Genomic DNA, 17,784 nt, shown 5'->3' on the forward strand with positions numbered 1-17,784 from the left:
ATATCTGGCATTAGAGGAATCTTAAGGCTAATATATTCTTGAGCTTTTTTGGCAATAACCACTGCCAATAATATTTTGAACGCAAAACCAGAACAACTTCTTATTTTTTCTTGGGTTTCAAAAAATGTATTTTTTAAAAGTTAACACATGCATAAGAGGAAACTGAAAAACACAAGAAGCAAAGAACAAAGTCATCCATAATCACAAGCAGTTTACAATTTGACTTCTGGGTCCCATGTGTGTATCTTTGCAAGTAAGTATTTTAATGTAATTAAGATCATACAGCTATGTATCATGCTTTTTTACACACTGTGAATATTTATCATTTAAAAATCCTCAAACTATGAGAATTTGGATAACCAAGAATATACTACACCAACTCCATCTGAAAGAAAAAAAATGTAATCCTCCCTTTCTTGGACAAAAAAATTTCATAAAAGACAAAAATGGCAACAGGCCTCTAGATAAAGATATTGCCAAAGTTACAATTATAATACTGCATTCCTTTAATGTTCAATTAAAACTGAGACATAAAGTAACAGAGTACACAACGTATAATGCTTCTAAAAGAATTCATTATCCAATTTATACTATTCAAATATTAGCAGGGAGGTATGCTTCCATTGAAACGCTTCAAGTATTCCTATAGTACAGCCAAAGAGATGCACACACAGTTAACAGTTATCATTAAAATGTAAATATGAACCCATCCCCATACATCTCTCCCTCTATACTTTCTTCCGCCCCTCTGCAGAACTTGCTCTTATTAATCTAACATGTTGCATTCTAACTACTCTGTTGGAATGGGTGGAATTATCTCAACAATACAACTCACAAAAGAGGTATTAAAAGTAAAGAAATAATTAAAGAGGCAATTTATGTCAAGGAGATGGGAATAAAATCCAAGGTGGGCAATGGAAGTATGAGAGTAGGGGAAGGGGGGGGTGGCTGCAACTGAGGTCAAATCCTTCTCTGGCTTTATTGTAATCCTGATGCTTCAATGGAATGGCTTTCCCAGATAGTGAGATTCCTGAGAACAATGTGATATGAAAAAACAAGGGCTTTTTATTTTCCAAAGGATCCCAGAATGAAGCTATGACTGTGGCAGGATCCATCTTTATCAATCTCCCCATCAGTGTCGACTCCAAACATGTCAGTGCAGGCTACAGCCTTGCAGCATTTCCAACAGGGAGCAGCTTGAAGAGCCCATTAAGAGACTGGCTCCCAGTAACACCCTCTTATCACTGTTGTGTCTATGTCACTATAAACTTTCAACAGTAGGTCTGACCCAATTCAATTAACTCTGATATTTCTACCAAGACAACAGATTAACATTTGAGTTAGGATCATCTTTTCTTCATAGGTTGTAACATGAAAAGGATGCTTTAAAAATTATATATATATATATATATATAGATATACAGTCATCTAAATATTTCAAAAGGAAAACATGTATATTTAATGGAACCTCTATTTTTCTCACATAACATTTATCAGCTAAATATTTTATACTCTCTGCTGGCTTAATACTTTAATTTTTTAAATGTTTTAATGTTCTCAAAGATTTCCCTTAATATCTCCTTTCAACATTTCTATATGGACAAGAGGGAAAGTAGCACGTGATTTCTTGCCTTCTAAACAGAAATAACCTTATGTTTTAGTGACTAAATGGATCCTTTTCTATGCATATATAACCATCATTCTATCATTGCAACTAATAATGTCACGTTGTCTAAGAACTGTTCTTTTTAATATAATACATTTTAATATTTGATAGAACATCACCCTCGCTCTTTTAGAAAATGCTGCTTAGTACCATTCATTTATTCTTCCATAAAAATTTTAGAATCACTCTGTCAAGTTCTCAAAATCTAACAGTCAATAAAATATGTGGATAACCATTTAGAAAAAAAAATTTAGCTTATCAAATACCATATAATAATAATGATCAGATCAAATATATAAAAAAGAAATTATAAAGCAGGAGAAATCTTGGCTTAGATAAAGCTTTACACTATGACATCAAGATAGAAACCCTACAGAAAAAATTAGAAGAGAATTAAGCAATTCTAAATAATTGTTTATAAAACAACCATATTTCCATTGAAACTATCAGGCAAAAATTAAGGTAAACTAGGAAACACCCAGAACTGCAACAAAACAACAAAGTGTTAATAATATAGTCAATGTAGGAAGAGCAATTTCAAAATAGTAAAATATAAATCTCCTAAAAGAAAAATGAGCAAAGGACACAAACAATTTACAAGAAATGGAGATGTCTGCAAGTAGATGAAAAAATGCACAACCTTATTCATAATTAAAAAAATGCACATTAAAAGAAATAATCATGTATCATATTCTTCACCTGTCAGACCGGCAAGGAAAAGCTTAAAAGTAGGTGAAATTTAAAAAAATATTAGTGCCCAATATTGGTAAAGTGAGAGAAAATGGACAATCCCAAATACTGCTGGTGAAGTCTGGATCAATGTAATTTTGGAATGTACTTTGCCAATATATATTAAAATCTTTAAGAATGTACAAGTACACTGATACAGCAATTTCACTTCTAGGGCCATTTCCTAAGAGTATAAATGGACATATACTCCCAGATGTTTAGACAAAGACATTCACCCAAGCACTATTTACAAGAGTAAAAAAGTAAAAAACTAAATATTCTACCACAATAAGGGATTCAATATGTTAATTATGGTATATTTAATGGTAGACTGGACTTCTATGCAATCATTATGACTACACATTTGTTGATCTGTCATATTTAAAAAGGAAAAATTTAAGCATGATAATTGAATAAAATGCTGTATTATAAAGTGTTTAGTGTAGCTAAATAATAATTTAAAAAAACCTAATCCTAAGTGGGATAAAACGAGAAACTGACAGTAATATATTAAAGAGTAGGGGACTTTAACACGCTATTTACATCAATGATAGATCATCCAGACAGAAAATCAATAAGGAAACACTGGCCTTAAATGACACATTAGACCAGATGGATTTAACAGATAGAAACAAAACATGTCATCCAAAAACTGCAAAACACACACTCTTCTCAAGTATAAATGGAATTCTCCAGGACAGATCACATGTTAGACCACAAAACCAACCACAATAAATTCAGTAACACTGAAATCATATCAAGCATTTTTTCTGACCACAACAATATGAAAGAGAAATTGATTATAAGTATCAAACTGGAAAAAACGCAAACATATGGAGACTACTCAACATGCTATAAACAACTAAGTGGTCAACAAAAATTCGAAAAGAAAAAATACCTTTAGATAAATGAAAATGGAAACACTATGCAGCAAAAGTAGTTCTAAGAGGGAAGTTCATAAAGATAGAGGCCTACATCAAGAAACAAGAAAAATCTCAAATGAACAGTCTAACTTTACACATAAAGGAAACAGGAAAATAAAAACAAAGCCTGAAGTTAGTAGAAGGAAGAAATAATAAAGGTTAGAGGAAATAAATGAAATAGAGGCTTAAAGAATAAAAAAGATCAATGAAACTAAAAACTGGTCCTTGGAAAAGATAAGCAAAACTGATAAATCTCTAGCCAGATAGATAAGATCAAAAGAGAGAAGAAACAAATAAATTAAAAAAGAGAAGTTAAAACTGACACCACAGAAATACAAAGGACCATAAAAGGCTACCACAAACAATTACATGCCAACAAACTGGAAAACCTTCAGAATAGAAAAATTCTTAGAAACACACAACCTTCCAAGATTAAATCACACAGAAATAGAAAATATGAATCAACCAATTACAAGTAATGAACTGAAACAGTAATTTTCAAACTCCCAAAATACAAAAGTCCAGAACCAGACAGCTTTACAGGTGAATTCTACAAAACATTTAAAGAAGAGTTAGTACCAGAGCACCTGGGTAATTGTCAGTTAAGCTTCTGCCTTCAGCTCAGGTCATGATCCCAGGGTCCTGGGATTGAGCCCCAAGTCAGGCTCCCTGTTCAGCAGAGAGCCTGCTTCTCCCTTTCCCTCTGCCTGCTGCTCTGCCTACCTGTGCTCTCCATCTTTCTGTCAAATAAATAAATAAAATCTTTTTTTTTTAAAAAGTTAGTACCTATCCTTCTCAAATTATTTTAAAATACTAAGAGTAAGGAAAGCTTCCAAACTAATGAGGCCAGCATTATCCAAGTATCAAAACCAAAGACACCACAAAAAGAGAAAATTATAAGCTAATATCCCCGAACACAGGTGTAAAAAATCCTCAACAGAATATGAGCAAACTGAATTCAACAATACATTAAAAGGGTCATTATCAAGTAGGATTTATTCCAGTAGTATAAGGATGGTTCAACATCTGCAAATCAATGTGATACACCACAAAATGAAAGATAAAAATCATATGATCACCTCCACACTAGCAGAAAAAGCATCTGACAATTCATCATCCATTATGATTAAAAACTCTTAACAAAGTGGATATAGAGGCCATAAATGACAAATCCACAGCTAACTTCATACTCAAAAAGCTGAAAGCTTTTCCTCAAGATCAGAAATAAAAGGATGCCCATGCTCACCACTTTTATACAACATAGTACTGGAAGTCCTGGCCACAGCAATTAGGCTAGGAAAAGAAATAAAATGGCATCAATATTAGCAAAGAAAAAATAAAACTATCAAAATTTGCAGATGGCATAACACTATATATAGAAAGCCTTGAAGACTACAGAAAAAGCTGTTAGAATAAATGAATTCTGTAAAGCTGTATAATACAAAATTAACATACTAACATATTAGTGTATTTTTCTACACTAATAATGAGCTATCAGAAAATTGCAATTACAAAATAATTGCCATTATATTTCAATCAAAAAGAATAAAACACCTAGGAATAAATTTAATCAAGGAGGTGAAATATCTGTACACTGAAAACCGTAAGACACTGACAACAGAAACTGAAGACAACACAAATAAATAGAAAGATATTCCATGCTCATGAACTGGAAGAATAGTTAAAATGCCTATGCTACCCAAAGCAATCTACAAATTCAGTGCAATCCCCATCAAAATATCAATGGTATTTTCCACAGAACTGTAACAAAGAATCCTAATGTTTGTGCGGAACTACAAAAGATCCTAAGTAGCCAAAGCAATACTAAGAAAGAACAAAGCTGGAGGTATCATGCCCCCTAATTTCAAACTATCCCACAAAGCTACAGTAATTAACACAGTATGGTACTGGTATGAAAACAGACATATATATTAATAGACTAGAATAGAGACCAGAAGTAAGTCCACACTTAGATCCTCAATTAGCCCATAACAAAGGAGGAAAGAACAAACAAAGGGGAGAGTCTCTTCAATAAATGATGGGAAAACTAGACAGCTACATGCAAAAGAATGATATGAGGTCACTATCTTATACTACATACAAAATTCAAAATGGATTAAAGAATTGAACATAAGAACTGTAACCCTGGGGCGCCTAGGTGGCTCAGTGGGTGGGGTCCTGGGATTGAGCCCCACGGACTCTCTGCTTGGTGGGGAGCCTGCTTCCCCCTGCCTCTCTGCCTGCTTGTGATCTCTGTCAAATGAATTTAAAAAAAAGGGGGGGGGGCGCCTGGGTGGCTCAGTGGGTTGAGCCGCTGCCTTCGGCTCAGGTCATGATCTCAGGGTCCTGACATCGAGTCCCGCATCGGGCTCTCTGCTCAGCAGGGAGCCTGTTTCCTCCTCTCTCTCTCTCCCTGCCTCTCTGCCTACTTGTGATCTCTCTCTGTCAAATATATAAATAAAATCTTTAAAAAAAAAAAAAGGAACTGAAACCCTAAGACTCCTAGAAGAAAACACAGGCAGTAAGCTCTCTGACAACAGTCACAGCAATATTTTTTTGGACCAGTATCCTGTGGCAAGGGCAACAAAAGCTAAAATAAACAAACGGAATTACATCAAACTAAAAAGGTTTTGCATGATAAAAGAAACTGTAAACAAAACAAAAAGGCAATCTACACAGAATGGGAAAAGATACTTTCAAGTCATACATCTGATAAGGGGTTAAAATTCAAGATATATAAAGAACTTACACAACTTAATATCAAAAAACCAAACCTTATGTAAAATTGGGAAGAAGACATAAAGAGACATTTTTCCAGAGACATCCTGATGACCAACAGACACATGAAAAGATGCTCAGCATCACTCATCATCAGGGAAATGAAAATCAGAACCACAGTGACATATCACCTCACACCTGTCAAAATGGCCAGTTATCAAAAAGACAAAATAGCCAGTATTGGTGAGGATGTGGAGAAAAGGCAGATCTTATACAGTGTTGGTGGGATTGTGAATTGGTGCAGCCACTATAGAAAACAGGCTGGCACCTCCTCAAAAAAAATCAAAATTAGAAATACCATATGATGCAGTAACCCCACTTCTGGGTATTTATCTGAAGAACACAAAAATACCAACTCAAAGAGATAACCACATCGCTATGTTCACTACCTCACTGCTTAAACTAGCCAAGTTATGGAAACAACCCAAGTGTCCATTAATAGACAAATGGCTAAAGAAGATATGGGGAATGGATGTTAGTGTGTATTTGTATTCTATTAGAATGGAATATCACTGGCATTAAGAAAGAATGAAATCTTGCCACTTGTGACAACACCGATGGACCAGAAGGCATTACACTCAGTGAAACAGGTCAGACAGAGAAAGACAAACACTGTATGATTTCATCTATCATGGAATCTAAAAACCAAACATACATATTACCTCCCTAACACACAACTGTGTTTTTTTGATAAATGTACATGACTGGAATGCGCACTGCACAGAAACATTAAAAAAAGTTGGACAAGATTTACACCAAAATGTTCATCATGAGAGATCTCTAAATTATGGAATTATGGGTGATTTTATTTAATTCTTGTCTCACTGACATTTTCTCATTTTTTCCAAAATGAACATGTATTTAATAACTTTAATAGCTGATGAAAAGAACTTGAGCAAACATAGGACTCAAAGATTGAGAAGTTATTGGGAACTCCACTTCCAGATGTTAAAAAATATGTAAGAAGAAAGTTTATATCAAATTTTTAAAAACTGGGGGAAGTGTGGATACTGATCTCCACTTATCCATCCTCCCAGATTTTCTCGCTTGACTGTTCAACGGTGACTCACATATCACTAAAATGTAACATGTCAACCTTGACTGGATTCCAATTTGAATATCAAACTGTACAAAGATATAATTTCAGACAACTGGGGAAGTCTGAACAGACTGAATATTAAATTATGTTAATAAAGTACTCTGTTAATGTAATACAGGTATATTATAATTTTTAAGGTCTTTATCTGTTGGGAAACATGACAATTTCTGTGATTTGCTTTGTAATATTCCATCCAAAGGTAAAAAGTGGGGAAGCATGAAATAAGACTGGCAAAATGAGCTGTTGTCAATCGGTACAGTCTTACTTACTTTTATAAGTAAAACAAGTCCTGGAGATCTGTTACACAACAACATGCACAGAGTTAACATTACTATACTAAATGGTTAAGATAGGGGTGCCTGGGTGGCTCAGTGGGTTAAGCCTCTGCCTTCAGCTCAGGTCATAATCTCAAGGTCCCAGGATCGAGCCCCACATAGGGCTCTCTGCTCAGCAGAGAACCTGTTTGCCCCTCTCTCTCTGACTCCCTCTCTGCCTACTTGTGATCTCTGTCAAATAAATAAATTAAATCATTAAAAAAAAATTTTTTTAATAAAATGGTTAAGATGGTAAATTTTTTTAAAAAGATTTTATTTATTTATTTGACAGACAGAGATCACAAGTAGGCAGAGAAGCAGGCAGAGAGAGGAGGAAACAGGCTCCCTGCTTCCCCCCAATGTGGGGCTCGATCCCAAGACTCTGGGATCATGACCTGAGCTGAAGGCAGAGGCTATAACCCACTGAGCCACCCAGGCACCCCAAGATGGTAAATTTTAATGTTTTCTACCACAATTAAAAAAAAAAAAAACTAGCAAAATGATAGTAACTATTAATGCTGGGTAACAACTATCCAGAAATTTAAAAGTTCTGGGTTTTTTTTTAATCATTTTTAAATGATGGTCATACAGCATTGCCACATACTGAATCACAGAAAGATTTAATTTTGTTCAGTTTGCTGAGGAGGGAAGAGAAATATATTACAGTAATATTTTTCCAGTTAAGCAGGGAAAGTAGTTGTAAACAAACTACCAGGAGAATGATTCAAATACCCTTAGCAGGGAAAACAAATGTTGGCTTTTTAAAGGCTTCTTATTCTGGCCTCCCTGAATTATGGTAAATAAAAATCTCACTTTTACTAACAATGAAGTTTAATTATGCAGAGGAATCACAATAGTAATTTGAAAAAAGGATTTGCAATCAATAATAAGCATACTCCACAGATGAGTAATTGAGAACTAAAAAGCAGGACTTGATTTTCTTTTTTTTCCAAACTGAAAGCTACAATTAGAATATAACAGTGCCTTATAGCTATTTATGTTTGCATAGTGCTTTAGCATTCAGGTCAAAAAAAACTGTGGTCTAGACAGCCAGGATTTTATTGGCCCACTCTGACTGCTTAGCTTGCAGCAGCCTAGTGAATAATTTTCTTCCTTGAGGTTGCTGTGGGCCCCTCCTCCCATCCTGAGTGGAGTCACAGAGCCATTCACGGGAATTAATTGGCCAGCTGATATTTCAGGGGAATGATTACAAGCCAAAACATTACTGAGAGTTAAAGCAGCAAATAATGCAGATTGTTTTTAAAAAAAAATTTTTTTTAAGCTTCTCTTCAGTTCTTTTAACTTATCCAGTAATTCCCTCATTCTATAAAACTGAGATAACCTTAACAGATTATCATATTAAACAGACAACACAGAACCACATATTCTAGGTAACTGCAATCTAAAAGAGGCATTAAGACTGTGTCTAGCACACAACAGATGGTCACAAATACTTATTCCCCTCTATATTCACTTCCTTTTGTATTCTTGGTTTTTAATTGAAAAAAAACAGTGTATGTTCTAAGAAGAAATATCCCTAAATTAGATAGCTATTCTTTGGTTCTGCTTAAGTCACTAGTTCTTTATTTAAAAAAAGATTCTTACTAGAGTTCTAGAACATGTTTCCGTTGTCACAAAGATACTGCTTTTGGTTAGGACGCAGATCAATGCGGTGTCAGTCTCCTGGTACCTGTAGGCCCAAGCAACCGGGCTGAAGCTCCTCAACTGAGGCATTTCGGCCAAGGCCCCCCAGTTAGCAGAGATGGAGCACAACGTGGAAATGGAGCTAAGGCAAAAGCCAGAAACACCCAGACTAGTAAGCCAGAGACCCAAAGAAGTAGAAAGAGAGAGAAAGAACCGAGGTAGAAAGAGAGAGATGGGGAGGGACAGAAAGGGAGAAAAAGGGAAGACCAAGATCAGGAGAAAATGACATGAGTGCGAGCGTGGAGTGAGCAGGAAAATGCAAGACGGAGAGGGCAAGAGGGAGCATGAGGGAGGAGCGAGAAAACAAAAGAGTGTGTGGCATGAAGACATGCGTGGACACAAGTGTGGACACGAGTGAGCAAACACGGACCACATTAAGCTAGTGCCAATGCCATCAAGACTTCTCGGCCTCTCATTATTTTAAAATGGCTTAAACCTACCTGAATTATCTCTGATTGTTCAGCCAAAGCCTTCCTCTGTGCCTCCAGAGAAGACACCTGTTGCTGATAAATTAAGCGTTGCTTCTCCCAGTCCAGTGATTTCTGACGAAATTCCTGAAGAGGCGATTAAGGTACTTAACTTGTAAGTGCTTCCCCTTGCTGTCCTTGCTTCCCTGATTCACTTTTACTTTAATTTTCCCCTTCCTCCCTGGGCACACATGTACCTTTCTCCCCAGCAGGAGCCCCATTACTCACTTAACTGATAGAACTGTGGAGCAATACTGAATTCTGACATTCTGTGCCTCTAGATTATCTGTCTTTCTAAATTTAACACCCTAATGGTGAAGAGTATGAAACACAGATGCTAAATCCTAGGTTGTGATGATTTTCATAGATTTGCTGCCACCTAAAGGTTGTTATCATTTTTAGTGATTTTACAGAAAACTCATCTTAGGAGAACTAAAATCTCAAAATATGATTATGGGGAGATCCCACTACCCAAATTCTTGATATCCAAACCCAGAAACTGAACAGATCAAATAAATTTTCACACGGGTAGCCCAATTCTTGCTTCTAGTATCTGAAATTCAGGAACAAAATAGACTCAGATAATGTAATACCCTTTGATTCCAAATTTTTACTAACTCAACAGAAGAACTGCAAAAACTTCAATAACAAGGGGGATATCTGTACTGAATTTTAAGAGATATACAGATATTTGTAACCCAAAGCCAAACAGTCAAAATTAATCATGGATCACTTCTTGTTGATAAGAAAATGAGCCCAATATTTATGAAAATGGGACAAATCAAAGGGATTTCTATATCACTGTCCTCCAGGATTCTCAACTCCAGCACTCGGAAGTGAGTTTGGGATAATCACTGTTAACCAGCTTTCTGAGAGTCACTCACTCATCCATTCTCCTGTATATGCCAGGAACTATTCTAAGTGGTAGGGCTACAATAGTTAACAAAACAAACAAAAAGTCAAGCCCAACTCAACTGACAATAGACAACAAATTCAGTGTATAAGACATTAGATGATCATACCTGTTTTGCAGAAAATGGAGCAGAGAGTGCTCAGAGTTGGAGGTTGCAATTTTAAAAAGGGATGGCATTTAAGTAAACTTCCAGGGAGATGGGGATGAGATTACACTATTCTGGGAAGGGAAAGGCAAGTACAAAGTGAAGTGGAAGCATCCTGGTATGTTTAAGGGTAAGCAAGGAGGCTGGTGTGGTTCAAATGGAGTAAGGGAAAAGCAGGTAAAGAAAGGTCAGTTAACAAGGAGCGAGACTATATAGGTCATTAGGATAAATTTGGCTTTTAAGAGATAGTACTGGAAGGTTTTTGTAAAGGAGAGGACATGCTTTGACTTACAACAGAATCATGGTGGCTGCTGTGTGGAGAAAAGAGAAGTCAAGGGTCACTCTAAGGCTTTCGGCTTGAGAAATTGAGGAATGGAGTTGCCCTTAAACAGGAATGGTGTTGGGGGATGGGGAAGAGGAAACCAGGATTTTTATTTTGGATGTGTCAAGTCTGACATGGCTTTAGACATCAAGATGGAGCTGTGGAACAGCTGAACCAGGCAGTTGGAAATTACTCTGTAGCAAAAAGGACAAGTTAAGACTGGATACATAAATGTGCGGATTATCAACATACATACAGTGCTAAAAATATGAGAGTGAATGATATCACTACAGGAGTGAGCACAGATACAGAAAAGAAAAAGTCCAATGATATAACCCCTAGGGCATTCCAATGTTAAAAGGGTGGGTAGCAAAAGAGATTGAGAAGTAGCTAACGAGGTAGGAGAAAGCCCAGGAAAGCGTGATTGTTCTCTAAGTCAAATCAAGAAAGTGTTTTAGGTGGAACTCATTGGTGACCTCCGTATAAATAGCTTCCAGAGAGTGACAGGGCAAAACCCTTACTGAGTGGATGCAAAAAAATGGGCAAAAACGAACTGGAGACAGGTATACGTGCATAAAGTAGTTTAGTTATAAAACGAAAGGGAAAAATGGGGCAGCATCCAGAGGAAGAGAGAGGTAAAGAGAGGATATTTAACAGGGGAGAAAGCTGGATGGTGGCGGAAAACATTCAGTAGAAAGGAAGGGAGGAGGCACAAAAGAAAAGAATGTCTGGAGCCATGTCTCAGGTAGGGGCCGAGGAAGAGTGTGGACAGTTCCACTAGCAGGAAGGCAGAGCATATGGACACAGATGCAAACAGGGGGGCAGATGTTGGAAGTTTGTGAAAATTCTCTTCTTATTGCTTCCATTTTCTCAAGTAAATGGAAAGCAAGATCATCACCCAATGGTGAGAATGTGGGAACAAGTACTAAAAGTTTGAGAAAAGAGAAAGTATAAAATAGTCATTATGGAAAGCAGCAGAGTGAGGGGAAATGGAATATGATTCTGGGAAGCATTAGGAACTCCTTTAAGGTAGATGAACATGAATTTAAAATGAGGCCAGTCAGCATGATTATGTTTTTCTCCAGCCATGTTCTGTCAAACATAGCAAGTAGAGAGCAGGCACAAAGCTGGACTTAAGTAGATTAATGGTTTTGCCAAGCAAATATCATGAAGGAAGAAATGGACACAAGAGCTGAAGGGGAATGTAAGGAATGCAGCCACGGAATTTAAGCTGTGTGAGGACTGACACGTGAGGACATGGGGTAGCTACCGAGCAGTGAAAGGCAGCAGACTTCAATCACTTGGGGGTCAAGTGATTATTGACAGCCAAGAGGTTATTGAGAATAGAGGGCATGAACTACAATGAGAAGGACGGCATTTAAAGAATGAGATGATTAAAAATGTGATTCCAGGAAGTTTGTACGTTTGATAATGACTGACACCCATGGAATGGCAGTGGGAATGGATGGATGAGACAAGAAGGAGATCAAGATGTGGATGGAGGAAAGAACACCAAGAAATTCAAAGAGCCAAGTATTATAAGCATCATCCCTATACATACTGAAATCCTCAAGAATTATGACAAGTGTAACACTGAAGAGAGTGACAATGCCCTGGGCACTGAAACCTCTGGGCCAGGAAGTAACTCAGGGATCAGAAGATGCCTACTTTGGTTGTATGTATACTGGTTGGGGGTACTGGCCTGTGACATGAAAATCAAAGATGTGGTTTTGAGGTAGAAATAAAGGAGAATGGTAATGAGCGGCAAGAGGAAGATAAGGGGGTTGGGAGAAAAAAAACCCCGGTGTCACTGAAGATGGCTGGAGAGGAAGCAGTGTCTGCACAGCCCTCTGAGTCTAAGCTCTTCAAATGTATAAAAATATTAAGATGTAGGGGAACCTGGGTGGCTCAGTGGGTTAAGCCTCTGCCTTCAGCTCAGGTCATGATCCCAAAATCCAGGGATCGAGCCCCACATCAGGCTCTCTGCTCAGCAGGGAGCCTGCTTCCCCCTCTCTCTCTGCCTGCCTCTCTGCCTACTCGTGATCTCTGTCAAATAAATAAATAAAATCTTTTAAAAAAGATTAAAAAAAATTAAGATGTAAAAGAATATTAAACAAAGAAATTACAATTCTAAGTAGCATTTTTGTGGGTGAAAGGTCACTCTGACAAATTGTAAGCAATCACAGAGAGATGCTGAGCAATGGTTCTCAAATTACAATCAGCCAGGGGAGGTGGATAAAATGCAGATTCCTAGGTCTCACGTAATAACACTGGAGCAGAATCTCTGACAGCCTAAAGAGGACCTCGGGGATTCTTAAGGACACTGGAGAACCAATGGCACGGATAGAGGAGGGGAGTGACAGATGAAAGGGTAAAGTGTGACAGTCCTGCGCTGTTGCTTCATCTACCTCTGGCAGTGTTAACTCACCACCTCCCTTACGTTGTTAATAAAAAAGTCAGCAAAGAGGGGGTAAAGGGCGTACTACATCTAAATGGGAACGGAGGATAAACAATCTGATAGGCACAGTACTCTGTACAAAAAGCCATGTACTTTCAACATTTACTCAGCCCCAACTCTGTTGGGCGATAAATAAGACAAGGACACTGCCCACGGAAGACCGCTAGGAAATGGTGGTCAGTACTTCTCAATATTGGTATTCTGGGTACGATAACTCTTCCTGTATGCAATGGTCCTCAGCATTCCCTGGTTTAGTGCCCCTAGTTCCTGTCCCCTCAACACCAGTTTCACTCTCAGTCATCTGAACAACCAAAGCAATGTCTCCATACATTTCCAAATGCTCTCAAAGGGTGGTACTGCCCTAGTGAGAACTACTGATAGCAAGTAACCCCATCAGCCCCAGGTGACCAGATGATGACAGGATGTACCTCTGAAATAGCTCCACGGCAGTCCTGGAGATGGTAGAAAATCGGTTTCAGAACTAGGACTATTAGAAACAGCACCTTCCTAGAGGAAGGCTGACAACCACTACGAAGAAATTATTACTATGAACATACCTCTATTTTTCCAGTTAACCTCTCAATTTCGGAACGATCTTCCCTGTGATTTTTGGCATTTCCTCTGAAGTCCCTTATATGCTTTTTCTGTAGTTTTTCATAGCTTCTCTTCAGTCTGCCTAACTGTAGACACAGTTATTTCTAGACTTAAAATTTAAGAATTTGTAAACAGTGGTGGTGGAACAAATTGGTATCATGAAAGCAAGAGCAGTGCTAAACATTACTATTGAAAATAGACTGAGCGTGTTAGATTTGCAAATTAAATACAAAACAATTCAAATCTGCATATAAAAAATAAACACTAGAAGAGAAAGATACTGCATCAAAGAAAAAAACTGAGGGAAAAATACTCTTTAAACAAAACTTTGGCTTTTATTACAATTTGCACTTAAGGATCCCATAAACCACACCCAGGATAAAGGCAGCAAATAAAAATTCCTCCCCTGTGGTTCTTGAGCCATTCTCCTGTGGAGCACTGATATTCAATAAGCAGGACAGGAGTATTGTGGAATTAAATAAAAATAAAAGCAGTGTTTTTTTCCCAATCTGAGGAATAATATTAAATTGCTAGAATTTTCTTACTTTCCTTATTTATCCCAAAATGCTTCTGAATATATTGGATTCTCCATTACTTAAAATCTAGTAACTGATTTAACTCAAAAATTAAAATATCGGGGCTCCTGGGTGGCTCAGTGGGTTAAAGCCTCTGCCTCCAGCGCAGGTCATGGTCCCAGGGTCCTGGGATCAAGCCCCGCATCAGGCTCTCTGCTCGGGAGGGAGCTTGTTTTCACTGCCCGCCCCCGCACCCCCCGCCTGCATCTCTGCCTACTTGTGATCTCTGTCAAGTAAATTTTAAAAATCTTAAAAAAAAACTAAAATATCATTATTTCAATATTGATATCAATAATGGTAACAGTATTTCATAGTATTATATAAAAACAGCTTTATTTCTTTCAGGTACTCAACTGAGAAACACATTTTAGAATCCCTGTTTAGACAGTACCAAACATATAATTTGACAAGACTCTTTTGCCTGGATTCACAGAACAGAGAAATAGATTTCTACCCCTGTGTCTCCCATGGATTATATACTTCCTACTTTATCAAGTAGAAACGGGCACATTGACAAAATTCTAGTGGTTAAAGAGAAAGAATTATACAATACATAATAGAATTAAAATCTCACTTCTTCATGTAGTTTCTTTAACTCCTGCTTATAGTCCATGGCCATCTCTTGTTTGACTTTTTCATGTTCTTCTAACTGTTGACGCAAGATTCCAACCTAGAAGCAAAAAGGTAGTAGCATTTTTTATTACTGGCATTGAAACAATACCCCTGAAACATAAAAAATGGAAATAACCTTTGTACTTATCCATAAAAACAAGTTCTCAGTGGTATATGGTAATACCCCACTCCTTAGGAAGTCAAACATCTAATTATGTAATAATCTTTCTAAAATCTCTAGATTTAAATGGAAACTTGCTATTTGATTTATTCTCCCTAACAATTTTTATTTTTAAAAAAACTCATTAAAAATTAGATACACAAAGTTATAACAACATTGGAAACTAAGAATACTGAACAAAGATCAGTGAGTCTTCAAGAAAAAAAATATATAAATTAAAGAACAGAATAATAATGTCAGGTGGAAAGATACCAGGAGCCTAGAAACTTTATCATTTACCTCACTTCAGAGAAATCAGTTCCACCAACCAGAGTAAGGACACTATCCTAAACCATTCTTCAATAGTTTAATACCAGCCACAGCTGGTTCATGACCAGCCCTCACCTCCATCAATACCCATCAGTCTCTCTCTAAGTCTCTCCATAACTGGTTAGAATTTCATCTATTAGTAAGTGAGGAGGGAGAGGGAAAATGGGGAATACTAGGTAATAATCACAATATAGAATGGCAATTTCAAAAACAAAACAAACAAGAAACAGATCTTAAAACTTCTCATCATTCCCCTATATGTGTAATCTAAAAAACAAAACAAGTGAACAAAACAAAACAGAAATAGATTCATAAATACAGAGAGCTGGTAGTTGCCAGAAGCGAGGAAGGCAGGGGGATGGGCAAAACAGATGAAGGGAATTAAGAGCTACTAACTTTCAATTATAAAATAAATAACTCTCAAGGATAAAAAGTACTACATAGAGAATATAGTCAATAATACTATAATAACTTTAATATTATATTTTATATAATATATTATATAATACTATAATAACTTATTTTTTGGTGACAGATGATAACTATAGTTTTGGTGAGCATTTCATCAAGTATATAAATATCAAATCACTATGTTGTACACCTGAAACTAATATAATATTGTATGTATTAATTTAAAATAAAATAAAATAAAAATATCAATCACCAAATGCCTTAGCACTCATATTCTAATAAGCAATATCAATAAAGGAGAAAATAGAGGCATCTAAATCTTTGGAGCAATAAAAGTTCTCACCACACCCACAAAAATTTTGTAAGTACATAGGGTGACAGAGGGTAACTAGACTTACTGTGGTGATCACTTCACAATATATACAAATGCTGAATCATTACATTGTACACCTGAAACTAATATGTTTTATCTCAGTTTAAAAAACCAGAAACAAAATTCTTACAAGAACAATTTTGCTGTATCTTTATAAACACCAAATGGTTGACTTTATTTTTACCCAGTTGGACAATTTTCATCTTTAATTAGGCCACTGTATGCAATTACATTTAAAGGACCTACAAGGTTTCCCCCATTATCTGAAAATAGAGTGTTCCTGTGAAACCTTCTGCAAGTCAAAATGGCTACAGCAAAGAACAGTGATCATTTCATGAAAGTAGAAATTCTCTTCAGGTTTCTGTCAGCTAGCGAAAACAGGTAATGATACAAGTCTTTCCTAAGAGCAAAGTGGTATCAGGCGCACTTTCAGAGCACAGGGAACCTCCCATCTGGATTTAAATCTCTCATCTTATTAGGTGCAATGTGTACCTACTGAGCTCTATGATCGTTTTCTGGCCTTTCTGGCCTCTTTGGAAATTTTAAATTATCATTTCATTTTTCTCCCTTTATTAGATTATAAAATATGTACTCTACTAATGTATCAATATATACTCTAAACAGTTCTCTTGAGATTAAAACATGGGTTTGCAACTTAATATATCTAACATTAGTCGTTTTTACCATTCCCAAACAACCCAAGGACTAAAGAAATACTTCTATTCTATTTATACCCCAACCAGACTTAAATGCCATTATAATTCTACATATATGTTAAACTGAAAATGCTACTATTGTTATATCCAGTCAATATTCACTCCGATTTACCCAAATATTTACTGTTGCCTTTCATTTCTTCCTTTATCTCTTGAGCTTCGATCTGAGATCACTTTCCTTCTGCCTGAAGAATATTTAGTATTTCCTTGGTGTGGGTCTGTCAATGACAGATTCTCAATTTTTATTAATCTGAAAATGTCATTGTTTTATCTTTACTCTGGGTATAGATTTTTGGTTTGGCAAGGGAGAAAAGTCATTTCTTTGTAAGGATCATTCTATTGTCTTCTGGCTTTCACTGTTTTAGTAGACAAGTCAGCTGTTCGGAGCTGTTTGTAGATAATCTTTTTTTCTTCTTAAATAATGTTTTTTTTTCCTTGATTGTTTTTCAGATTTCCTCTTTGTTTTTTAGTTTTCAACCTAGGTAAATATTTCTT

General features: G+C 36.5%; 1 protein-coding gene across 27 annotated transcripts in view; it reads right to left on the reverse strand.

The window, feature by feature from the left end:
• Nucleotides 1–17,784, reverse strand: part of CEP63 (centrosomal protein 63) — a gene marked incomplete at its 5' end in the record, with an annotated part of 54,926 nt that overhangs the window by 21,999 nt on the left and 15,143 nt on the right. For 12 of the 27 annotated variants that reach the window (XR_014314984.1, XM_082743729.1, XM_082743721.1 and 9 more), the window contains 3 exons: nucleotides 9,654–9,767; nucleotides 14,076–14,198; nucleotides 15,262–15,357. Coding sequence is in view for 23 of the 27 variants with exons in the window: in XM_082743729.1 (XP_082599855.1) it covers nucleotides 9,654–9,767; nucleotides 14,076–14,198; nucleotides 15,262–15,357 (333 nt within the window). Of the gene's footprint in view, nucleotides 1–9,653; nucleotides 9,768–13,946; nucleotides 13,971–14,075; nucleotides 14,199–15,261; nucleotides 15,358–17,784 lie in introns of all 27 variants that reach the window. The other 15 variants (XR_014314985.1, XM_082743737.1, XM_082743736.1 and 12 more) reach the window with 3 other exon arrangements.

This window comes from Mustela nivalis (assembly GCF_964662115.1).
Source record: "Mustela nivalis genome assembly, chromosome: 1".
Taxonomy (NCBI): domain Eukaryota; kingdom Metazoa; phylum Chordata; class Mammalia; order Carnivora; family Mustelidae; genus Mustela; species Mustela nivalis.